The sequence below is a fragment of the Talpa occidentalis genome, unplaced genomic scaffold (assembly GCF_014898055.3).
Source record: "Talpa occidentalis isolate TD23 unplaced genomic scaffold, MPIMG_talOcc4v2.1 talOcc4.9, whole genome shotgun sequence".
Lineage (NCBI taxonomy): Eukaryota > Metazoa > Chordata > Mammalia > Eulipotyphla > Talpidae > Talpa > Talpa occidentalis.
Window position 1 is genome coordinate 59,941,456 of NW_023605305.1, and position 26,546 is coordinate 59,968,001.

Here is a 26,546-nt window from a genome sequence, read left to right on the forward strand (position 1 = left end):
ACAAAGAATTTGGACAGACATTTCTCCAAAGAATACAGGGAAAAGGTCAATAAGCACATGTAAAGATGCTCACAATAAATAAGGGAATGAAAATCAAAACCATGAGGTGGGCCTCCCGGTGGCGCAGTGGTTGAGCGCTGGGTTGCGAAGCTGCCCGCAGCCTCTGCAGCGCCAGTTTGATCCCCGGCTGCTCCCCGGCCACTGGAGGAGGGTCCCACATGACGCGCAGACCTCTCCTGCCGCCCGCTGCTCCCCTCAGCAGTGTACTTCGGTCCTTCTGCCTGCTCTGCTCCCCACTCTGGCTCTGGTGAATTCTCTCACCTTCCCGCGCTTCTGACTGTACCCAGTGCATGTATAAATAAATAAACAAATCTTTAAAAAAAAAAAAAAACTTTAAAAAAAAAAAAAAAAAAACCATGAGGTACTTCACACACATATAAAATCAAACAAACAAGGGCCTCCCCTGGTGGCACAGCGGTTGAGCGATGGGCTGCGAAGCTGCCTGCAGCCTCTGCAGTGCCAGTTCTATCCCTGACCATGGGCAAGGGTCCCACATGGCGCAATGCTGCTCTCCTGGCACCCGCTGCTCCCCTCAGCAGTGTATTTCGTCAGTCTGCCTGTTCTGTTCCCTGCTCTGACTATGGTGAATTCTCTCACCCTCCTGCACTTCTGACTGTACCCAGTGCTTACATAAATAAATAAATAAATCTTAAAAAAGAAAATCAAACAAACAAGCAAAAAATAAGTGTTAGATAAGGAGAAATTGGAAACTTTGTGCATTATTGGTAAAAATGTAAAATGATGAAGCTGCTATGGAAGATATCATGGTAGTTTCTCCAAAAAATGAGAAAAAGAATTATCATATATCTACATGGGTATGTATCCTAAAGAACTGAAAGCATGGGCTTGAACAGATATCTGAATACCAAGGTTCATATCAGCATATTCACAATAGTCAAAGGCAATAAAAACCCAATGTCTATTAACAGATGAACGGGGAAACAAAATGTGATAAAGACATGTAACTGGACATTAATCAGCCTTAATAAGGGAGAAAATTCTGACATGCTACAAGATGAAAAAACCTTGAAAACATCATGTGAAGTGAAATAAACCAGACACAAAAGGAAAATTACATGATTCCACTAATATGAGGAACCTAGAGGAGTCCAATTACTAGAGATAGAAACTACAATTGTGGTTGGTTGTCAGAGAATGAGGGAAGGGGAGAAAGTGCACAGTGTTTCATTTTGGGATAAAAAAGTTCTGGAGATGGATGGTGGCAATAGCTGTCTAATAATGTAATTTTATTTAATGCCGCTGCACTGTAAGTCTGAAAATGGTTAAAATGTTAAATTTTATGTAATGTATATTTCATCACAATTAAAAATAAAGAATCAGCTTATAAACCTTGACGGTTTCATCTTGACCAAAATGGAGAAAAAGGGTGGTAGAAAAAGATAAACTCTGAAGTAGCCGGTATGATTTGCACTACAAACATATCTGTATCTACAGCTCAAAATGAATGTTACAACGAAGACAGAAGTGATAATGTTCTTCTATCCTTTTGGAAGACACCCTCTAAATAAGAGAGTCTTGCTAATTACATATTTGTAAAACATTTGAATGTATCCTAAAAATCTATCCAGAGCTTGTAACATTATATAGCAAATCAACATAGGATCCATTAGAAATGAAAAGAGGGTAAATAAAGATTTAAACCAATCCTGATAGTGTGGGAGTAACTGTTACAGGGATCAAAATATTCTAGCCCAGGTATACAGCACTTTGGCATAAGGATGACTTTCAGCTGAAGATAACTGATGAACAGCAGAAGTAGAAAAGCTCTCTCTCTCCCCTTGATTCTCAATCACCGGAGGTGTCTCCAGACTCTGGCTCAAAGATAGCAGAGGAATCCAGATCACACATCTTACTAAGCATCAATATTCCACATATATTCCAACAGTTTGCTGACCCTAAAATCCTAAACCTCTTTTTCTTTGTCTTGTCACTTCTCTACAAATTTACTGTTCTTTGTTTCGATGCTATATAAGCCCAAGTTCTAACCACCCCTTTAAGTAATTCATCAGAGTTTCTCCCCCCCTATAAGAACACTGAACATGTTACTAGTTTGCTTCTATTTTCCTCCTTTTATTTTCATTTATTGTCTTCTAATCTATCTTTGAATTTTTTTTACAGATAATAACAACTTTATTTTTATTTATTTTTATTTTTGCATAGAACAAATGGGCTATAGGCCAGTGGTGTGGTGGTGGGTGGGGTGAGGCGGGGGTGAGAGGATCCACCAGAGACAGAGTGGGGAGCAAAACAGGTGGATCTACTGAAATACACTGCTGAGGGGAACAGCAGGCGAGACAGGAGAGGTCTGCTGCACCATGTGGGTTAGTTCCCTGGCCGAGGATCAAACTCAAGTCACATGCCCTGTCTTTTAACTTCTAAGACCCCAGTGAGAGAACCTAGAATCAGAGAAAAGCTTTTTCTTCCTATACTCTGTCATCACTGTGGAGTGTGGGAAGGGAGGAAAAGAATTAATACCCAAAAGAAGAACATTTAATTATTTAAAGAAAATAAAATACTGCTTAGGCAACATACATTGGGGCTGAAATGATCTTAATCAATGCCCCTTTAGAGAGCCTACAAAGATTATCTCTCAGAATCTGAAAGCCAGGAAACGTTAACATAGACTTGTAAATAGGATGCATGTTCTTCAACTTGTAAGCACTGATGTTGCTACAAACTCTCTTAAAAACACTTTAACAAATAATAAAGTGGTTGCATTGTGAAGATTACCAAAGAAGCTTAAGAGAGGGATTTTTTTAAGCCCTAATGTTATGCAAATTGATAATGAGTGCAGGATACATTTTTGACTGACTGTATGGATTCCAAAATTACTGTATTGCAAACAACCTAGAAGAAATGAAGATGGAATATTTGGGAGGCTGTGTTAAATGATCAAAAAGTGGTTCTGGGCTATAAGGACCTTAGGATGGTCCTAAATACATTTTATTTCCAAACTTCAAATATTACATGTAATCATAATTATACAAAGTCATCTTGGATTCCTGGAACTATTAAAATAAATTTTTTCACTCAAAAAAAGTGATTTTGGTAATAATATAGATCTTGACATTAAATACGCATTCAAAGAATTTGAATAAAAGGGCCTCCCTGGTGGCACAAGGGGTTAATTAGCAGCACCATGAAGCTATTAGCAGCCACTGCAGCATGAGTTTGATCCCCGGCCAGGGAGCTGAACCACATGACACAGCAGACCTCTCTTGTCTCGCCCGCTGCTCTCCTCAGCAGTGTATTTCAGTCGATCTGCCTGTTCTGTTTCCCACTCTGTCTTTGGTGAATCCTCTCACTCCCTGCCCCTCTGGCCTATACCTCAGTTCTTGTAGGCATAAATGAATAAATCTTTGGGAAAAAATAATTTGAACAAAATTATATCATTAAGTGTGAAAATATTTAAAAAAATTATAAATTTTAAAATATGAATGTTCAAATTATAAAGTAAATATTGTGAATATATATTGATTATTTCATCTAGCTCTTTAAGAGGTTAAATATTAAAATGGCCCTATATTTCAGGTTGCCTTATATTTGGATAGTTAAAAAAAGTTGTATATAATAGACATAACAAGGAAGACTATAAATATTTGGTAATCTGTAATTAGAATTTGCTCTATTTATCACTATATTCTATTTGGAGTCAAACACAGACATATCAGTAGGAGTAGAAAGACAGAAAGCACCAGTGTCAATGCCATCACAGCAGGCAATTCAGTTTCTTCTCCTCCCACATCCATGCGTTATTTACATAATCCCAGAACATCTGTTCTCTGGTAGACTGCCCAGTGTCCTCTACCTTGGGGAATCTCTGGTCCAAAATGCAGCTAGTCTAACACCTTTCACAACAGAGGGACCCACAAGCATTTTCAGAAGAGAAAAAAGAAAGGGTCTGAGCAAGGAGAGGAAAGAAACCAGCTTTATCTGTGCGAGTAGATGAAGGCACACTTTGCACATCCCTGCAGGGAAGCTGCCAACCTCAGTGAGGGAGGCACCGGGCTGCAGCTAAACATTTTCCTAAGTTGCATTTTTTAAAAATGTCCCCACACAGTAAGTTTCTTTTCATTTGTTTGGTAGTTAATTTGGAGCAGGAAGTAAATGAAAATAAAACATTAAAAAGATGTTCCTAATGAAAAGATTCCAATGAGGGTGCAGTTAATTCTAATTTTATAAAAATAAAGTTTATTGGTGATTTAATAGCAAGGAGAAACCTATTAAAGTATAATGCCTGCCTGCCCAGTTATAAGTAAGCAGCATTGCAAATGTAAGGATAATTTTCTAGAGTTCAATGACTTCTATTTAATATCATGTACAACATAGAGAATAGTGTGGATGAGGAGGATATAAGCAACAATATATGTTTAAACAATTTTTCTTGACCAAAATACACTAGGTAGGAAATACAGAACGTGTCTCCTTGAGGAAAGTTACAAATAGGAAAAAGAAAAAAAAAATACACTAAAAAAATGAAGAATCATTACAAAAGAATCTAAAAAAGAATTCTAATAAAAGAATCATACAAACACAGGGCAACTCAGCTTACTGACTCCAAACAGAAGTTGTATAATACAGAGAAGAAAAGCTTATACTTACAGCAGTATACTGTGTAGAGCACATCCTGGGGGAAATGATTAATTATGAAGAGATCCATTAAACTTTGTTTTTGCAAGTTATCTGACTTAAGAACAGTGGGGGAAGCAGTAGGGAAGGAGATGGAAGATGTGCTTTGACCCTTACCATATCTTCAGTGCCATAGTCATACTGCTGTTTCTCTTGGGAATATACTCTCATCATGGATCTTGCTTCTTGAGGCTCAGACGGTTCATCATCATGTAACCACTGTGTGCCAAAGTGAAGTTCTTTCATGGAGGGAACAGGAGCAGCCTCTTGAATGTGCGATGAGGCATAGCGCTCCATAGACTGCAAACAATTTTGATAGAGCTCATATTCTTCATCAACAAGCATTTCTCTTTCTTCACCCATTTCCTGCAATCTAGGATTAAAAAATTCACGCATCTCCCAGGCTTCCTGGTTGCTGTCCATCTCTTTTTGCTGAGACTGGAAAGATTCCCTCAAATTCAGAAATGGTTCATCCACAAGTTCTTCTTTAAAATAGGGTTCATCTCTAAATTCCTGTAAATGACAGTTACAAAATATTTTAACCTCACTTGTCTTAAAGCTGCACTCTAAACATTAACTCAAAACTGAGTCCTTGTCACACCACATGCCAATGCATGTGTAATGAAACAGCTTTTCATTACAAAGGAGAAATATAGGCTCTCTTTCAACCTTTAGCTCAGGAAAGGGACAAACAAAATAAGAGGCTGTAATTTGCCCTTGGCAAGGTAAATGGTCTAAAAGGTCATTATACATTAACTATCTGAAAACTCATAATTAAAAACAGGAATTTTGTTAAACTACTACACTTACATTAACTCATACATATAAGTTAAACAACATTTAACTTATTTACTAGAAAGTATTAATAGGGCCTCCCTGGTGGCGCAGAGGTTGAGTGCTGGGCTGCAAAGCTGCCTGCAGCCTCTGCAGTGCTGGTTCGATTCCCGGCCACAGGCAAGGGTCCCACATGGTGCACAGACCTCTCCTGCCCCGCCCACTGCTCCCCTCAGCAGTTTACTTCGTTGGTCTGCCTGTTCTGCTCCCTGCTCTGGCTCTGGTGAATCCTCTCACCCTCCCGCGCTTCTGACTGTACCCAGTGCTTCTATAAATAAATAAATAAATCTTTTTTTTTTTTTAAAGTAGTAAATAAATATAAATATCCTTCATACTATTTTTAGAAAAAAATTTAAAAGGTCAGAATTTTTAAGCTTATGTAACTCAAAAGAAATTTTGGCTACCAAGTGTTTAAAAGCATTCTTTAAAGATATGGGGAGTGTGCCTCAACTACTTTGAGTATGATTCTTGTTATATACAATATAAATGTATTTTTTCATCTGCACTGAAAATATATGGTAAAAAGGAATGAATACAGTATGTTTTTAAATTTCTATTTCACTGTTCAGAAGAGTAAGTACATATAACTCAAAACAGTCAAATGTGCAGAAACTGTTGAATTTCTAGGTAAATATCTGAGGAAATTATGGATCTGCTGAGTCTCTTCCCTAGTTCTAGGAATCTTGGGGTTCTAGGCAGAATCAGGCTCAATTCCTCCTAAAAGATCAGTATTTCCTACTTTCAGTCCCATTCACTAAGTATTAGCAAGTGTAAATTCCTGACATGAATCAACTCCCTTTGATTACTTTCACACTTGGAGCTAAACACTTTTGTGAAGGTTTTAATTATTACAGTATGTCAAATATTGTAGCTTAGTTATGTCTTCAAAAGGTGCATTTAGCGGGTATATCTGAACATGTCATACAACTATGACATTTCCACAAAAATAAATGTCTACACTAAAAAAACCTTAATGGACAGCACAGGAATAAATATCAGTTTGAGACATCACCAACAATTGTTATCAAGTTAAGTAAAACCATACTCTAACTGTAGAAAGAAGGAAAAAAAGCACAATCCATTTTAAGAATAAAAAAGGAAAATCTTCAAAATGTACTTTCTAAAACTGAAGCATGAAGTACACTTTACAAAATATTCCATAAAAAGTTCTGCTGTATAGCTCTGGTTTTTCTTTTCCTTTTTTTTTTTTTTAAAATAACATTTCAAAAATATGTGCTACCCCTCAAAATTTTAAGAATATACTGGTGATGTAAAATAAGGTATGGTTGCTCTTTGAAAATATCTAATATCTGTCCTATGTTATTCATGAAGGCAATGTAATGAAGAGGAAAAAGAATTTAGTTAAAAATACTAAAAAGGGGCCTCCCTGGTGGCTCAAGGGGTTAGGCACCACACTATGAAGCAATCCGCAGCCTCTGTAGCACGAGTTTGATTCCTGGCCGGCCAGAGAGCAACCCACGTGGTGCAGCAGACCTCTCCTGTCCTGCCTGCTGCTCTCCTCAGCAGTGTATTTCAGTTAATCTGCCTGTTCTGTTTCCCACTCTGTCTCTGGTGAGTCCTCTCACCCCCCTGTGTCTCTGGCCTGTACCCCAACTCTTGGATGCATAAAAAAATAAATCTTTAAAAAAAAAGTACAAATAAAAATACTAAAAAGGAGGGGGGATTGTTTAATTTGTATGTACTTAGCCACAGAGTGGGAACAAGCTTTTCACTTCTTTATAGAAACTTTAGCTCAAAGCAAAATATTCAAAATTGGAATAAATTTATTAAATACCTTGGGTGCTTCAAGTATTAAAGATGAATTTATATCAGGAATTGTTTCTGAAAGTTCAGTCTTGTCTTCATTGTTGTTTAAATGTAAACTATAGTGACTTTCTTCTTCTTTATTATCTTCCTGAAAATAGAAACACTTTTATTTTAATTATTTTAGCATGACTGAAGAAAATAAAGATTTTTTTAAAATTGAAATATAACTGATATATAACATTAGTTTTAGGTATACAACATAATGATTTAATATGTGTATATGTTGTAAAATGATTACCACAGTAAGTTTAACATCTGCAACTTTCAAATGCATAATGCAGTACTGTTAATTATAACCATTATGCTACTCACAATATCACCAGTATTTACCTGTAAGTAAATGTTTGCAAGATCTGAACACCTTCCTCCATTATACACCCCAGCAACCACAGAAGCACTTTTATAATCAAGAAAATACCTTAGCTTCAAATTCTTTCAGATTAATTATCATCTTTCCACTGAAAGCAAGTACACAATAAAATTTATGCAAATTGTTTCACTAGAATGAACTTAAATTCTTTAATAATTAAGAAGGAAGCTATATTCAGGTCAAAGCTTCTCAGGTTTGTTTTTTTTTTTTTTTAAATGTTCATTAAAGAAAAAATAACTTTCCAGGAACAGACCTAAAATTAACGTTGAAGAGAAAAATCTTTTCCCTTTCCCCCTTCAAGGTTCTTTGGCAGGTCTTATAATTAAATTGTCACAAAAAGATTAATAGTTTAAAAAATTAATTAAATATGTAGGTGGGGCCCCAGAAGTCTGTGACCCAGAGAAATGATCAAAACCTTTAGCTTTTGTACCTTTTTTGATAAAGAAGGACTGAGAAGAGAAAAGGTAGGGGCCTATAGATTAGTAAAAAGTAACAAAGTTTGCTTCCATAGTCATTTGACCCCAAATTTCCTATCTCTGGTGATAAGAATACCTTCTAACGCTTCCGTTACAGGAAGGTATCTTTTTCACATAGGAAACTCATCTTCCAATTTCAAGGACAAAGGACTGTTAGTGTTCTTTATGCCCCAGTTGTTTCTTTTTTTTTTTTCTTCTTAAGTAGTGTTAGTTCAAAATAATCAATATTCCAAGGTGGTATATTTTAGAGGAACCTGCTCTGAATCTCATCACTAAGAAACATATAAGTATATATGAGTAATATGCAGAATATACGACAATGAAACAACGTAGTCACTTGCCATCAGAAGTATAGCTCTCCTGGGGGCTACAAGTTCACCATAAGTCCCAGGTATTAACAGTTACCTGTCAAGTCCTAGTATATATCACACTATCGTGAACACTTTATATGCTTGATCTCAATTGTCGCAATAATCCTATGAAGTCAAGAGTTTATATAAAAATAACAACTCAATAAATCAGAGATAGCATTTGACAAAATTCAAAATCCATTTATGATTAAAAACTCTCAACAAAGTAGGAATAAAGAGAATATATCTCAACATAACAAAATCATATATGATAAGACTATCACCAACAACATAGTTAACAATGACAAGCTAAAACCCTTTCCTCTAAGATCAGGAATAAGTCAAGAATGCCCACTGTTACCCATGTTATTGAACACAGTACTAGAAGTTGTAGTCAGAGCAACTGGACAATAAAAGGAAACAAAAGGTATCCAAATCAGAAAAAAGTAAAACTGTCACTATTTGCAGATGACATTATAAATTGATAACCCTAAAAACTCTATATACACAAACAAAATTGTTAGAACTAATAAATTCAGTAAATTACAGGATACAAAATCAATATACAAAAATCCATTGTGTTTGTATACACTAATAATGTACTACCAGGAAAAAAATTAAGAAATAAGTATCATTTACAATTGCATCAAAAGAAATAAAACACATAGGAATAAATTTAACCAAGAAGGTGAAAAGTCTGTAACCTGAAACTATAGGACAATGATGAAAGAAATAAGACATAAGTGAATAAAAAGATATTCCAGGGACCTCCCTGAAGGCGTAGCGGTGGAGCGCTGGTTTGCGAAGCTGCCCGCAGCCTCTGCAGAGCTGCTTTGATCCCCGGCTGCCGGGCGAGGGTTCCACATGGCGCGCAGACCTCTCCTGCAGCCCGCTGCTCCCCTCAACAGTATATTTCGTTCTGCTCTCCGCTCTGTCTCTGGTGAATTCTCTCACCCTCCCACGCTTCTGACTGTACCCAGTGCTTGTATAAATAAACAAATAAATCTTTTTAAAAAAGTAACAAAATTAAAAAAAAAATACATAGCTTTAAAAAAAAAAAGATATTCCAGGCTTATATGTTGGAAGAATAATATTGCCAAGATGTCCATAATACCCAAAGCAATCTACAGATTCAATGCAATACCTATCAAAATTCGAATGGCATTTTTCAAAGAAGTAGGACAAACCATCCTACAATTTGTACGAAATCACAAAGGACTCCAAATAGCCAAACCAATCTTGAGAAACAACAAAGCTGGAGATAGCATGCTCCCTGATTTCAAACTCTAGTACATAGCTAAAGAAATCAAAAGAGTATGGCATTGGCATAAAATGAGATACACAGATTCATGGAACAGAACAGAAAACCCAGCAAAGAAGCCAGTAATAGATAATGGGAAAAGGACAGCCTATTCAATATATGATTTTGGGAAATCTAGATAATCATATGCAAAAGAATGAAACTGAACCACCAACCTATACCACACACAAAAATTATCATGAAATGGATTAAGGGTTTGATGTAAGACTGGATACATAAAAGTCCTAGAAATAAACATGGTTGGTAAGCTCCTTGACATTGGTCTTGGTGATGATTTTTTTTTTATTTAACACCAAAAACCAAGGCAACAAGAACAGGTGAGACTACAACAAACTACAAAGTTTCTGCATAACAAAGAAAATCATCAATAAAATGAAAAGAAAAAATAAAGGAAAGGGAGAAAATATTGTATACTACCTGTCTGATAAAGGATTAATAGTCAAATACATAAAGCACTCATATACAACTCAAGAGCAAAACAAATTGATTTTAAAATGGACACTGGAATAGACATTTTAGGATGTGACTAGATATTTTCCCAAAGAGGACAAAGAAATGGCCAACAGGTACTCGAAAAGGTGCTCAATATTACTAATCACCAGGGAAATGCAAATCAAAATTAATAATGAGATAATAAAATAATAAGATATCACCTCACACATGTTAGAAAAGCTATTAAAAGAAAGACTAGAGATAACAAATTTAAGGGAGGATGTGGAGGAAAAGGAACCTTGTGCACCATTGATGAAAATGTAAATTGGTGCAGTTACTTTGTAAAACAATACAGAGGGTCCCTTAAAAATTAAAACTAGAACTACCATATGAGTCAACAATACCATTTCTGTGTATTTATTCAAAGTAAATAAAAAACATTCATTTGAAATGATATATGCACTTCCATATTCATTGCAGCATAATTTATAACAGCCAAGACATGAAAATAACTTACGTGTTCAACAATGGATGAATGGATAAGGGAGAGCTGATGTATATATAAAAGATAGATGAAATAAAATTCAACTATAAAAAAGAATGTAATCTTGCCATTTGCTATAACATGGATAGAACTGGAGGGAATTACGCTAAGTGAAATAAGTCAAAAGACAAATACTGCATGATCTCAATTATATGTGAAATCAAAAAAATGAAAATATAATAAACTGAGCTCATGGGTACAGATACAAAAAAGATTAGTGGTTGCCAGACGCAGTGAGTGAGCAATGGGTGAAATGGTGAAGGGGATCAAAAGGAACAAACTTCTAGCTATAAAATAATAAGTAATAGGGATGTAATTTACAGCATAATGACTATAGTTAATAAGACTGTATTTCATATTTGAAAGTTGCCAAGAGAATATATAAAAAATTTTCTAACTGCGCATGGTGATGGATGGTAACCAGTCTTATTGTGGTGATCATTTTGCAATATATACAAATATCAAATCATCAAATTGTAAATGAACATAAAGTTAAATATTCATTATATACACACATACACACACACACACATACATACATACATACATACACACATACATACATAGAGAGCTAACTATGTGCCAGACATAGGTTTAAGCACTTTAAATACATTAATTCATTTATTTATTAATATATAAATACATACTTTAAGTAGGTATTTTTATTAATCCCATTTTACAGATGAGTAAAAGGGGCATAATAATTTGCCCAAAGTTACATAACTAGTTAATTATGCACTTAGAATTTGAAGCCTGGCTGTCTGGCTCTACAGTCCATGATCTCAACTCCTATGCCACATGATCCCATTTCTAAACAAGGAAGTGCAGGCTGGCACAGTTAAATAACTGATGCAGGATACATAGCCTTGCAAGTCATAGAACTAACCTAAAACTCACAGCTATCTGGTTCAAAAATTCCATGCAAGTTCTGCTAGTTCTGAAGATAAAATGCTAGTTCTGAAGATAAAATGCTAGTTCTGAAGATAAAGTCAATCCATTCATTTTTTTGAATCTGATACATTAGAGGTGAATGTAGAAAATAGTAACCACATTCGTGGTTAACATGAAAATATGCAATGTAAGATACAGATACACAGAGAAATCTATTTAATGCAAGACTAAAATACAAAATAATATCTATAAATATATAGGTTATACAAACACACATACACACCCCCGTGTATACAAGACTTAATAAAAATAACTGTGTCCTCCTATCTTTTATATATTCAGTCTTTCTCACCTAACCTGACTTTGGACCTTTTTATTCATGTTCTATGCCACTTCTGCTCAAGACTGAATAAATAAATGCTCAATAAACATGAGGTTAATAATAATAATAATCAGTGGCCACCAACTGGACCATGAGAGAGAGAGAGAGACACCTCAGAGATGATCTGTGCCTCACTATTTACAACTAAGGGCAGACAGTTTTATTTTGGGCAGACAGGTTATTTTGCTAAAATAACCTACAAGTTAAAAAAGGAATTACCTAGTGTTAATTCCAAGAACTTTTAAAGTTTTTGAAACATCCTTTTCCTTAATCCCTTTACTGGCCTTCAACTTTCAAGTACCGCGGCAGCCTTGTTCTCACTAAGGGGAGGTTAGGCAAAGTCCTACCTCACAATTTCTTCATTCTATAACCCTCTCAGACGGATGATCTTTTAAGTATGAAGTTTCTGTGGTTCTACCCCTGCCAGAAGAAATAGCATAGAAATGCACACCCATTCAGTAATAAGTTCCATTTTTTACACTGCCTGAGACTACCTTAAACTGTTTTAAAGTAAAGTCATTTAAGTCCTATGGGTTGTAAATAGTTTGGGATTTCCTCTTGCAATCCAAATAATCATTGGGGAAAATCAGGACAAATTTCCTGCCACAATCCAAAATACCAAGAGGAAGTGGTCCCCCAAATTATCAAGATTCTCTTTCCTTAATCTGTCCAGAAATCAACCAAGGCATGCTGTGGTATCTGTGGACAGTGGCAACACTCACACACCAAATACATAATATGATATCAAGAACTCAATTTAGGTATGTGCTGTTTTCCATTCTGAATTGTTTAAAGTACGGGAATACACAAAGAATAAAAAAGCAGTATACGTGAATGTCAACAAAAAATTTTGAGATTCCACAAAGCACAAGTAACACATGACTCTGTCTACATATATCTATACCTATGTACCTATATATGAAGATACCTGTGTCTATATAAATATCTATCTATGTGAACACTAAATAGCATGCAGATACATTTCACGTAGTAATGTTAAGAAATATCATAGAATAAGAGAATTTTAGAATTAAAAAAGATCTTAGGAGGGCCTCCCCGGTGGCGCAGCGGTTGAGTGCTGGGTTGTGAAGCTGCCTGCAGCCTCTGCAGCACCGGTTCGATCCCCGGCTGCTCCCCGGCCACCGGAGGAGGGTCCCACATGGCGCACAGACCTCTCCTGCTGCCCGCTGCTCCCCTCAGCAGTGTATCTGGTCCTTCTGCCTGCTCTGCTCCCCGCTCTGGCTCTGGTGAATTCTCTCACCCTCCCGCGCTTCTGACTGTACCCAGTGCTTGCATAAACAAATAAAAATAAATCTTTAAAAAAAAAAAGAAAGAAAGAAAGATCTTAGGAATTCCCTAGTCTTATTCAGTCTTTTCAGAAATGGAAAAAAATTGGCTCATAGAAAATAAGTGGTGTACCTATGATAAAATTACAAGCACAGTATTTCTTAGAGTGGGAAATTCTGCATCAGAGTTATGTGGGTACCTCATTGAAGAGGAATATTTCTGAGTAGCACATCAGAACTATTTGATCAGAATGTGAGGCTAGGACCTAGGAAACTGCATTTTTTTTACCATCTCCAGGTGATTCTTATGTATGCCCTTGGGTTGAAACTTGTTGTGCTAACTCATAGGAAAACTAGTTCATATTCCAACTCTGTCCCTAACAGTTATTTCACCTTGAATAAGTTATTCAACTCTGTGTCTTGATTGACTCATCTGTTTTGTGGATAATAAGGAGACTACCTCTTAAAGTTGTGAGGATTAAATTTGTTGACACATGTAAAGGACTTAATATTGACTGACATATAGTAAGCATGCAATAATGCTTTAATTCTGACTGAAAATTATCATCACAGTGGTACAACAATATACATTTGAAGAGGTGTGACCCTATACCCCTAAAGCAAATACAGTGTTGCATGCCAATGTTATCTTAATTAAAAAAATAAAAGAAAATTATCATCAAGTATTTTTTGCACTGGTAAACCTCAACAGCACCATAGTTACCATATGGTCTTCAGTCTAAAACAGTGATCGGAACTAGTATGTGAGACTAAGCAACTTCAAGACAGCTTGACCATGTAAATGTTTTAGATATTAGGGGTTACTAGGCACTTTGATGGTCAGAAAAATAAATTAAAATCTCATTGCCATATGGTTAAAATGAGATGGTTATAATCAGATTTCAACTTAACGTGCCATTTCAACATCATTCCCAACGAAAATTAAAATGTCTGTATAAATAAAAAAGTCTACTTAGTTACATCATAAGGAATGGGATGAGATCTCAGAAATTTGTACTAAAAGCATGAAGACAAAGATACAGCAAAAGTAGTAGTAAGACTAGTAAAGTTAGCAGCTAGCATTTATATAAGAATGTGCTAAGCACTAATGAATCACCAAAACCCCACATAGAGGCAGGCATTTTTTTCAGATTTTATAAGTCAAGGGCATTAAGAAACCTGCACATGGATGCACAAATAGTGACGTAACAGGGATTCAAGGTCAGGTGTATGTGTCTCCAAAATTCATGTCTTTAGCTGTAACACTTTATTACTTCTGATAAAATCACTTCCAAAATTCAATACTCACCACCAAAGGCTTACAGATGCCAAGGCGCACAATGCCTGGGGGCACAGCGGTCAGCACTTCCACAGCTTCAGCCAGTGTGGCGTTGTCCACACAGTACTGGTTTACAGAGACCAGGCGATCTCCAGGTAACAGTTCTCCACCTCTTTCTGCGACACCATCCGCCACCAGAGAACGAATCACAATCACTGATCTTGTGGGATCTAAGGGGTCCTATAGATCAAACAAGGAAAGATGACTCAGTTCCCTGAAAGTAAATACACACCCTTAAGATAGTTTATGTCTGTCCATGAATTTCATTTGGCTTCTACTTCATGTATCTAGCATTCAGGTTGGAATTTTAGCTAAATGCACATGTTTAAATGAACAAGACTACACAACTGGTTCCTTGAAAAATGCCTTCAAGCAAATCTTACTTTCTTTAACCAACCTTGCTTTTCATTCCCAAGTCAAGAAATTCTTGATGAATTTATAACATGTTCTGATGTATATAACATCACCTATTTACAAAGAGGATTGAAAGTAATACTAGTCATGGGAACTCATTAATGAAGTGCATAGTGTCAAACTATAATTGCACCAGTATTTTCAAGTAGAGGGAGCTATTGCATAGGAAGAGAACAGAAAAGATAAAAAAAGAAAAATACAGTGGTATATCAGCAGGCAATCAGTGCAGTAATATAAAAGAGCTGTCTATTTTGTCACCGGCAACCATGAATCACAACACACTTTTCATTCTGAAATATGAAACCATTACATTTTAAGTTTGACACACTAATAAATAAGCTGTGCAATTATGTCCTTCATTTAGGATGTCAGTTTTTGATGAAAGGCTTTTTTATTGGGGGGGATGGGAAGCTACATAATAGCTTATTCCTCTCATGAAATGCACAGAAAGCAGCTAGCATTACTTCATATTAATAATTACTGAACTTTCTTAATATCCCAAAAGAAAACTGCAACAATAAAATATCCCAAAAGCAAATAAATGATTTCACTAGGTGGGTGTGCACAAATCCAGTTTCATATAACACTAAATTTAAAAAAGTACTGTTTTTAACCCAAATAGGTGAGTAGTGCACATGCAACCAGTGGAAACGACAATTAAAAACCTTTTAAAGGAAGATTAACCAGGAAATCATGGAAATAGAAAGATGAATAGATTTTCTTTATTATAGAAGTCACGACAAGCACTTATTTACACAAAGTGCAATTGTTTTTAGACCCCAAGCAGTACTAGGTGTGCTTGCTAACTAAAATTTACTCAGGCTTAAAACTCCAGTTTTTCTAAACACTAAAGCTAATCTAACCCCTTTTCCTGGAGGAGAGAACCCAATGGCAGCTTCTTTGTCATTGAAAAAAGAAAAAAAAGACAAACCACCCACTGCTGGAGATATCCCATTATGTATAATCACTACTTCATTTTCGATGATGACTTTTCTGACTGTGATTTCCCACATAGCTGAATGAAGTCGCTTTAATGAGTAACAGTCATTTCCTTTCATGGCCATCACATGTAGCAGCCACCCTATGGAAAAATAGCAGCTGCTACTGTCTACGGGGGTGGCTGCTATTTAGGAGGCTTTGCTACATAAAAAATGCTTAAAAACCAGGCTGATTATCATCAGAAAGATCTGTTTTCTGAAAATACAGTCCACAATAGCATAACCATGTTACATCAAACAAAATGTGATAAAGATATTTCTCACAACTTCTACTCAACTCCTAGACCCCATGCAGATTTTTTAAGTCCCCACTAATTTTTATCACAACTTGAAAATCTCTAATTTTTCTTGTTTTGGTAAATAACACTGCAAGGAACATTGTATTCAAGAATCAAGATTTTGTTTTATACTAAATAGTCAACAGAGGGCACTAAAGACCAATCAGACCTCAAGAAACACATGTTTTACTGTACAAGCCATTATCCTCTTCTGCAGGATGGTTTTCCCTTTTATTCAAAAAAACTTGCTTTATTATACAGGCTCTAAGAGCATACCATATGTTTGCTTCAATTCAACCTTTTATGAAAGTTTTTCCCTCCAGCTCTTATAAATATTATCAAACCCCTACAATCAATTAAGAACAGCCAACTTTCATCAGAATACTACAGCAGACCACAGGACATCTGACCTGAATTCTGCAGCTCCCTGCTTAGTGATGACATTCTAAGAGAACCCACATAAATGTTCTGTCTCACAAGTGAATAAAATCACCATGCATGTCTGAATAAAAGTGCATATAAGGATTTTTGAGGTCTCACAATACAATATATTTCAATGTTGGGAGAAATGCAAGTTGGCAAACAGCCTCCTCTCTCCCCCATAATCTCTTGAGTGGCCTACCCATATATTTAAGTATTCACTCACTCGCCCTCATTCCTACACTGGGGTGCTACCTAACACATCCAATTTGATCTCCTCTTCTGTTTGATCCTCTCTCTCCATTTCTGTGGCCACTAACTTGATTCAGCTTCTCATTATTTGTGCCTGTATATCTGCTAGTCTCCCAATAGACCTGCTTGTCTCCAATTCTATTCCCAACCGCCTATTTTCTACAGAGATAAAAGAATGATCTTCAAAAATAAAAATGTGATCACTAATCCTCCTCTGCTTAAAATACTTCAGTGACACAACCTTTAGGATAAAGTCCTAAGTGCCTGGTGGAAAAATTTTTTCAAATCTGCAGGTTAGTCATCACCTCTTTCTTCACATGCACTTCTGCTGGCCCACACTGGCCTCAGACATTGTCCTAACAATACAGAACTAATGGAATTCAGGGACTGTGAAATGCTCTGATATGCTTCATGACATCCTACAAACCATTCCACATGTCAGGAATGTTTTCCCTGGCCCACTTAAATACATCTTTGTCACCAGAGTCAGCTTAAGCATTTTCTGCAGTGAGAAGTCTTCCCAAAGACTCAAGTATGACCTACTCCAAGATACCGCTAAACCTAAAAGAGGCTTTCCATTAGTTATAATGTATTTTCCTTACTATCCTTGAGCTCGAAGAATAAATTAGGTCTTCTTGTTGAATGTATCTGGAGCACTCTACATTTTCTATTAGAACTCTTTTAACATTTTACTGAATTTATTTTAAACATCTTCCATACAAAAATATGCTTTATAACACCAAGGATGTATATGTTTATTTGCTGCTTCATTCCCTGGACCTATAACATTGTGTGCCACACCAGAGGTATTGAATAGAAATGAAATATTGAATGACTTAATCTATTTAGCTTCTCTCTTCTCACTGGACTATAAGTACACCAAAGGTAAAGGCCACATCCATCATACATGACAAAAACAATTATTACACTGACTGCATGTTTCAGGAATCACACTCATCCTTATACCACTATGAGGTAGGTATTGCTATCCCTACTTTCCAGATGAGAAAACTAAAACAGCAAAATTAGGTAACTTAATAAAAGCACACAGTTAATAAAAGCACAGCCAGAATTTAAACCAGCCAGCTAAGTTACAGAATTCATGCTGGTGAACAGAATTCATGCTGGATGTTGTGTCTAAATCTGAAGGTAAGCATCCGCTAAATGAAGAAAGTTGAAAGAAGGTAAATTGTTAGAAAATATATGTATCACGTATCACCTTGCTAAAGTATATAAACTGGTTCCTTAACATATCACATTTGGCCACTAGAGGTTTATATTACAGCATATGACTGATGAAAAGTTACACCACAGAACAAGCAGCAATGCATGCATTTGAAAACATACACTTGTTTGCCAAATATTAATTTCCATTTATTTTATGAAGAATTTATTCATTTGCTGAGCTAAGGACAACTTTACATGAACTGACACAAACATGACAATCTTTATGCTCAAATGGATGGGGTTCGAAGTCTTCAAAGCGTCTATATGAATGTTACATTCATTATAATATGAATATCATATATTTGTGTACATTTCCACAGATCTAGGAGATCACAGCTCACATAAACCAAAGCTCCATGCAGGGACATCCCTGGTGCAGGGAGGTGGTTCAGTTGAAATGTGGGCTCTGTTAGAGACAACGATAGCAACCAGAAGACATGGACAGCTCTGGCCATGATGCTGCTCCAAAGCCAAACCCACAAAGACAAGCATGCCACTATGGCAACCTCAGAAGAAAGGCACAAAGCAGTGAATGTGATGCAAATAGGAGAAAAGAAATGAGTAAGAAGCAAGGTAACATTTAATACATTGGCCAATGTTATCAGTAAGAGACATTTTTGAAAATAAGAGGAATCTGAAACACACCAAGGACTGTTCTGACATTCAACATGTATATGCTTTACAGTATATTATTCCAATGACAAAAAGCAAAAATTGAGGTATAGTAATGACTTAACAACATGGATTCACAATTTAAAAAATAACAAGTTCTACTGAAAAAAGAAAAAACCCTGTTCTGTATCAAACATCAACCTTTAAAAACATTCAGTAATGAGGTAAGAATTTAGAGACCACAGCAGGATGACTAAGAGATAGGACATAGTTTATTTCAGATAAAAATTTGTGTAAAGATTACTTTATCTTTGATAATTTGCATACCTATTGTTAACTATTAAAATACACAATTGACCTACTAAATTCAAAAGAGAAAATATGGTTAATTCATTCTACGTCATTAAAGTTCTGTGCTATTGTATAGCTCGCTACACTCCTCTATCACAGGAGTCATTCCCTAAAACACAATGATTCTAAAGAATGACTAAAAAGAAAAAAACATTTGAAGCAATCATGAAGTAGAACATGCTCTAGAAATGAATAAGTTTCCCAGCCAAAGAATTCAATTTTGCAGTGTACATTACTATAAAGTTAGGCAAATGAGCTTCATTCCACAAATATTTATTCATTTAAGTGTGAAGAAGTATGTCTCAAAGATAACTCGAAATGATCTACATATATTACTTTCTGAGTAACGTGAGGTAGCTAGCTATATAATATTTCACAAAAGAATCCATCTCAAAAACAGATTGACTGGACCAAGAAGATGTGTTATATGTACACAATGGAATACTATTCAGCAATCAAAAAGATAAACTCATGCCATTTGCAGCAACATGGATGGAGCTGGAGGAATTATGCTCAGTGAAATGTCAGAAGGAGAAGAAAAACATTGGATGGTTTCACTTATAGCAGGAATATAGGGGAACCAAATAAGGGATCAGAAAAAAAAATAATAAAACTAGCAGGCAACTATAAATCAGAGACATTCTGTGGGAGTGGGGAGAGGGAGAGGAATCACAACAGGGGGCAGGAAGAACACAAGGGGCTATGGTGATGGAGCATGGGTGAATTGGTGGTGGAAATTTTATGGGGACTACACCTGAGAGGTAAAAGCATACATTGTACAAAAATGAACAATGATATAAATATATGCATACACACACAAAAAAAAGAATCCATCTCAATAATGGTCAACTGAGAAAACTATGAAAGTAACAAGCAGACAAAGGTAAAATTCCTGAAGAGTATACTCCTAAACATGGCAATTATTATTTGAACAAAAGCATATTAAGTTCAAATTTAAATAAATAACAGCTAAGTAAAATTTTGAAATAATGTCTCAGGGAAGTTACTAAAATGGAGAATATGCAGGGCGGGGGAACCCTACAGTTCAAAAGGAAACAGCTTTTTCACCTTGGAGTTAGGGAGGAGAAGGAACTGCATACAAGAGCAGGTAAAGAAAAGGAGAGAAGGGGGGTGAAGGGTGGGGAGAGAGAGCGAAGACCTTAAGGACAACAGAGATGCAGAAGCTCTGATGAACAGCTGGAATGAATAAAATTTTCCAATATGAGCAATGTCAGTCAAGAAATAGGAATCCAAAGATTTTTTTTTTAAGGAGAAAATATACATAGGAGAGCGACACAGGGAAGACAGCTATTCAATTTACTCGTGGTAGGATGGAGTAGAAGTCAAGAGATAAGTTTTGAGCCTCAGTTTGAGGCTAGCTCGGTTCTGTACAACTTCTCAAGTTCTTCATTTCCCTGAGTCAGTCTCATTTGTAAACTAGGATATTTGGATATATGACCACTATGATGCAGTCCAACTCCAAAATCCTGAAACTAAATCTGACAGGTGAGTATGTTGAGTCAAATTTGTCATTAATTTTTTCTACCAAAACATTCATAAAACCACCATTAAAGAGTAACTAATGGTGGAAGTTAATTCAAAACACAGCATCAGCTATGAAAGATGTACACTATGATCACAAATATGGTATAATTTTAGTTAGTGATGTCTTTGAAAGACTTCATGAAAAAGTCACTGACTACACAAGACTTAAATGCCTGCGTAGTCCACCATTGAAACAAAACATGCCACAAACAAAACATGCATATATATGACACATGCCCTTTTTTTTTTAATAAGAAAAAACTTAAAATTACTTTTATTTCTTTGCCTTTTTAGATAGCAAAAACAAAACAAAAACAAACATGTCAGGAAGTATTAGTTGAAGTGAAATCACAAGAATAGTTCTGGTTTCAGGTAGTGGGAAGTAATTAAATATACTGAGAGCTTCTGATTTGACCAACAAACTAAGCATTTACTTTTAGGGAAGAGAAATCAATGCATTTTTACTGAGCACAAAGCAACAACCAAATGATTCTAATGAATAATGAGTAAGTTATCTTGTCAGAATTTAACGCCATTTTTAACTATTTTATACTATAGCCAAGTATTACACTAATCATACCAGTTACCACAACACCATCAAGTTCAAAGTAAGTACCCACAAAATACATTCAAAGCACTCAAGATAGAGTGCACTGATACAGTTCCTGCCTCTTTGTGTCTTCCTAAATAGTTCTAAGCAGTAAGCATAGATTTTTCTACACACAGACATACAACTAAACTGTCCCTGAGCAGCACAGTAAGTATAGCTTGGAAGGCAATTAAAAGTGCAATGGAAGAGAAATGGATAGAGAAACTTGCTAGATCAAGATGCAGTCTAAAGAGGAAAAAAAAATACATAAACTTGCAAATGATTTTATTTTGTATATCTTGGACGATAATAATTTGAATGGCTCAAGTAGAAGCCCTATGGAAGTCACTTCTTGAAGACTATTGTTTTCCATTATCCCTACCTGGTCTATTAGATATTTTCCTTGAATATTAGATACATTGCTTGAATGTTTCATCTCTTGAAAATTTTATGTCATGCTGTATTTGTTTACATGTTTACATTTCACTCCTGGTCCAGAACATGGCTGGATATAAGGAAAAAAACAGACATACATACATTTCCTAAAAGTCCCATCATCTTAGTGAAATGGCTGGACATTCTCCAAGCAGACAGTAGCATTTATGTACAAAGTTTAGGAAAATTACACTGAATAAAATGTGACTATACTTAATATTACCAAACTGTATATTTAAAGATGGTTAAGATGGTATTACTATAAAGATTATGATGGAAAAGAAGACATATAGATATAGGAGTTTAAGGATTACCTTTTAAATTCTATTGAGCATGTGTGATTTAGACTAACAATGCTATTAACCTCTAAAACGTTCATGGTGTCACATTTACATGTTAACAAAAAGTAACATGTTGACCTTATATACTCCCAACACATAGACCTCTGCATCTAAAGAGCTTCAGAGTAATTGGTCCTCACGCTTCCTTAATGCACTGAAAAACAGGAGTCATCTCTATGCTGGGAGGTTTTCTAACAATCACTGCTACATCAAGGACACAGGAAACCCTTTCATTTTTTAAGGAAAGATTCTGTAATCCCACCCTACTCCCAGTCCTTGGAACAGTAACAAATACTCCATGATAATGCAGTATAGAGTGCAGAGAATCTAAGTGCCAACTTTTAAACCATACAGGAATAAGACCAAGGATTCCTGCTGGGGAATTTAAGGTAAAGTATATACAACTTTCCACTCTTGGCAGTAAACAAATCATCACGTTTCCACTGAGCTTTGGCACAGTGGGAGGAATAAAGCAAGGATGTAGAATTCAGGTACAATCTCAAGTAAGTCTTTTGGAATTATAGTAAGAATATCTCCCTGGGTCCTCCCTGGTAACCTAGGGGTTAAGTCTCAGTGCTATCAGCACAATGCCCTGAGTTCAATCCCCAGCCAGGGAGCTAACCCACATATGGCGTGGCAGACCTCTTCTGCTTTGCCTCTTAGGAGTGTATTTCAGTAAATCAGCCTGTTCTACTCCCCGCTCTGTCTCAGGTAAATCCTCTCACTCCCATACGTATGGCCTACACCCCAGTTCTTCTACACCCCCAAAAATAAACCTAAAAAAAAGAATGTCTCTCTGGGAAGATGACCAGAAATTTTCATCACCTTTCACTTGCACCAAATTATGAAGAATCATTAATGTTTCTGTTCTGAAGATTGTAATTTCACACAACTGGACCACAGACTTGGGAGATAAGTTCTACTACTTTCTAACCGGGTGATCTATCAGTTTTGTATCCAGAAAATAATGATTAGAGGACCTCTCTCATGGATTATAGAAATGATTACGTGTGTATATACTGTAAACAATACCTGACACAGTGTAAAGCAGTACATTTTACCATGTGAAATTGTGGTCATGTTTTCCAAGTAAAATGTTAGAATACAAATGATTTTTTATTAAAAGGAATAACATTAGAAAATTTATATAGATATGAAATCAGGGACAAGTTATCAATCTCAGGGTGTTCCCGGGCTGTAATATCTACTGCTTGTCTACAAGGCATGACTCAATTCCCTGGGGCCTCCCTGGATTCTGAGGAACAATCATCACAGTCTTTCAGTCTTCTTCCAACATTACAAAAATCATAATGTATTATACAGAGTTGTTCTCCAGTTCTCTGTTTTTTACTATATGCTTATTTATCCAGCCTCTCAACTCCAAATTGAATTTAAACTCCATGAGGACAGGGAGTCTACTATCTAATTGGTCATTGCTAGATCTTCAGTTTCTGAAACAATGCCTGACATAGAGATGCCCAATTTACAGTTCATAAATGTAAGAATGTTAAAGGAAGCATATCTTTTCATCTTTATAGCTCTGCTAAGAGCCCATATTAAGTGAACATTGTTTTATTAAGGAGAGAATGAATAAAAGTTGTAGCAATACTGCTAAGATTTGGCCTTTCAAAATCTTCATCATTACCACCATCATTTCCCAGTAAATAATAGTAACATACTATTTTATGCTTCACAACTTTATGTGGCAAGGAGTATGTCTATTTATTAGTTCAGTAAAGTGAGATTAAGAAAGACTAACATATTTGTTAGTTCCAGAGTCCTAGAAGGGTATAATAGCCAGAATGCAAATTCTGACTTCTTGACTTGTAAGCTTGTGCCCTTAACGCGATGTTCACAGTGATGTATGTTCATAGTGATGCAGGTGCTATCTAATTAAAATTAAATATAGAGTGGACAGCTGAATGGGGAACTTGACCTCTAGAAAATGGTGTGTATCAGCTAGTCAATTCCCTTTCATGCATCATTAACATATTAGGCCTTTGGTACCAGTAGAAGGAAGACCACTTATTGGTACCCACTGGGGAGAGCATGGTTTCTCTGGATCACTGCCTAGCTCCAAATGGCACCCACAAAGAGACAGAACAGCATAAACCACCGTGCTTTGGAAAAACAGCACCTCAATACCGGTTTATGGATTTGATTCAATCTTTCTCTCATTCTTTAGAAAGGGTCATGATTTTTATCTGCTACCATGGTTCTCTATGTTAATATCAGAACCAGGGCCTCCCCGGAAGTGCAGCGGTTGAGCGCTGGGTTGCGAAGTTGCCCGCAGCCTCTGTGGCGCTGGTTCGATCCCTGGCTGCTCCCCGGCCACCGAAGGAGGTCCTGCATGGCGCGCAGACCTCTCCTGCCGCCCCACTGCTCCCCTCAGCAGTGTACCTTGGGTCTTCTTCCTGCTCTGCTCCCCACTCTGGCTCTGGTGGATTCTCTCACCCTCCCGCGCTTCTGACTGTACCCAGAGCTTGTATAAATAAATAAATAAATCTTAAAAAAAAAAATCAGAACCAACTGAGACCATCCAAAAACATACCCACATCTAAACGTAGGGGGAAGACTGGTGATAAAATGCCTCTGGAGATTGCATTTCTTCTTTAGACCCTTTTAAAAACAGACGGTTATTCTTTTGTTAATTACATGGGAGATACAGATGCATAGCCAGACTGATACCCACTAACTTAACAGGAATATCTTAAACATTCCACAGGAGAAATGTAATTACCAGGGATTGCAGTAAATCTGAGCATCTTTATACCTAATTTTTAGCTCTCCGTGGTTGTTTTAGAAACACTAATATTTGTAGTTTGGCCATTTCTAAAATACTCACTAAAAGTAATACAGCAGATATATCATTTCAGAATTCCCTTCTCCTCAGCAGCACCTTTTGGTACGAAGCAGAAATAGTCCCAAAGAAACATTTGTTAAAAAGGAGGACTACCTTACAAGAAAATACCATCCAGCTGACAAGCATTTGCTGCTTGCCGCCTATGTTCTGTCTCCCCCATTAGACACAATGGGATTTGGGGGCCAAATTCATATTCCAGAAGAGCCATGAAATTCCTGCAAAGTTCAACATCAGGCCTGACTTAAGATCTTTGAGGCCTCCTGCAAACTTCATCCCCCTGCAGCTGCCTCACTAAGCAAGCTTTTGATCTGTACTATCTGGATTTCAAGCTGATATACACACAGTCTCTTTGATCTCTTATTAAGTGGCTTCTGGTCTCCTGATGCCTTTAGTCTTGCTGCACTGAGGTTTTTAGAAGTCGGTCATCATCCTGAGCACACTACAAACTCCACACACCAGGAGTGGGCTCCCTTCATTCACCCACTTTGCAGGCTTGAAAAGCAACCTTTAAGTCATGAGAGAATTTCCCCAGTAGCCACAATCAATTTGAAGGATACAAAACTTTCCCATAGCGGGAGAGGGAGCAAATCCTTTGTGAAAAGAAATCTTCAGCCCAGTTGGCACTGGAGCTTACAGTACTTTGATGTTAATAAAAATAAACGTGGATAGGATCAGGAATGGGCCAACAGTAGCCTTTATCAGTTCTTCTAAATTCTATTAACCAAAAGTGACCCTTAACTGCATCTGTGTGGTTTGTCCAACAGTAAACGATATATTTGCAAGAATTTGGATACTGCCATTAGTAGCAGATTGATTACATTTTGCTTAGTACCAATATCTTAATCCAACATGGGTGAATCAGACCCCAAGAGTGACTAAAGAAAAAGACAGCAATGAGAAAAAATGATATCAAAAATTAAAAAATGAAGATACTAGTGGTCATTTTATAAAATCCCTCAAGCATGAAGGTAGAACTGTATGATAACATGCAATACATTACTGTCCTCTATAGTGTATATACATTATGTTAAAGTGCTAAATTCTGTACCCATTTCTATAAATTAATCAGCTAACATGCAGGTAAATATATTGGGCTTACACAAGTTATTGGACACTATGTGAGGTAGCACTCACCCCAAATCTCAAATCATGTGGTAAAAGCAAGCACTTAATTTCCTCCATTTTTAAACTCAGTTTTCTGATAAACAGGATTAAAACTGGTAGAAAAAATAGGAATAGACTTTTTGGCACTAAAATCATAGTCTTAATATAGTTTATGCTCTCTCAGCTTTTAAGGTCAATAAATTACTGTCATTATAAAATTGAAACAAAATTGATAGTTAAATATTGCTATCCCTTAATCTGTCCATACCATGGAAAACCATTAGTAAATTCATGAATGAGGAACCTGCTTATACTTTATTTTCTAGGAGAATTATGTGAATAAAGACATGACTCA

General features: G+C 36.3%; 1 protein-coding gene across 1 annotated transcript in view; it reads right to left on the bottom strand.

Annotated features, from left to right (window-relative positions):
* PATJ (PATJ crumbs cell polarity complex component) overlaps nt 1-26,546 on the bottom strand; it is a 274,406-nt gene that overhangs the window by 180,268 nt on the left and 67,592 nt on the right. The window contains exons 18-20 of the mRNA XM_037500637.2: nt 14,733-14,942; nt 7,340-7,459; nt 4,828-5,223 (exon numbers count right to left, since the gene is read on the bottom strand). Of these exons, the coding sequence (XP_037356534.1) occupies nt 4,828-5,223; nt 7,340-7,459; nt 14,733-14,942 (726 nt within the window). The remainder of the gene's footprint in view (nt 1-4,827; nt 5,224-7,339; nt 7,460-14,732; nt 14,943-26,546) is intronic.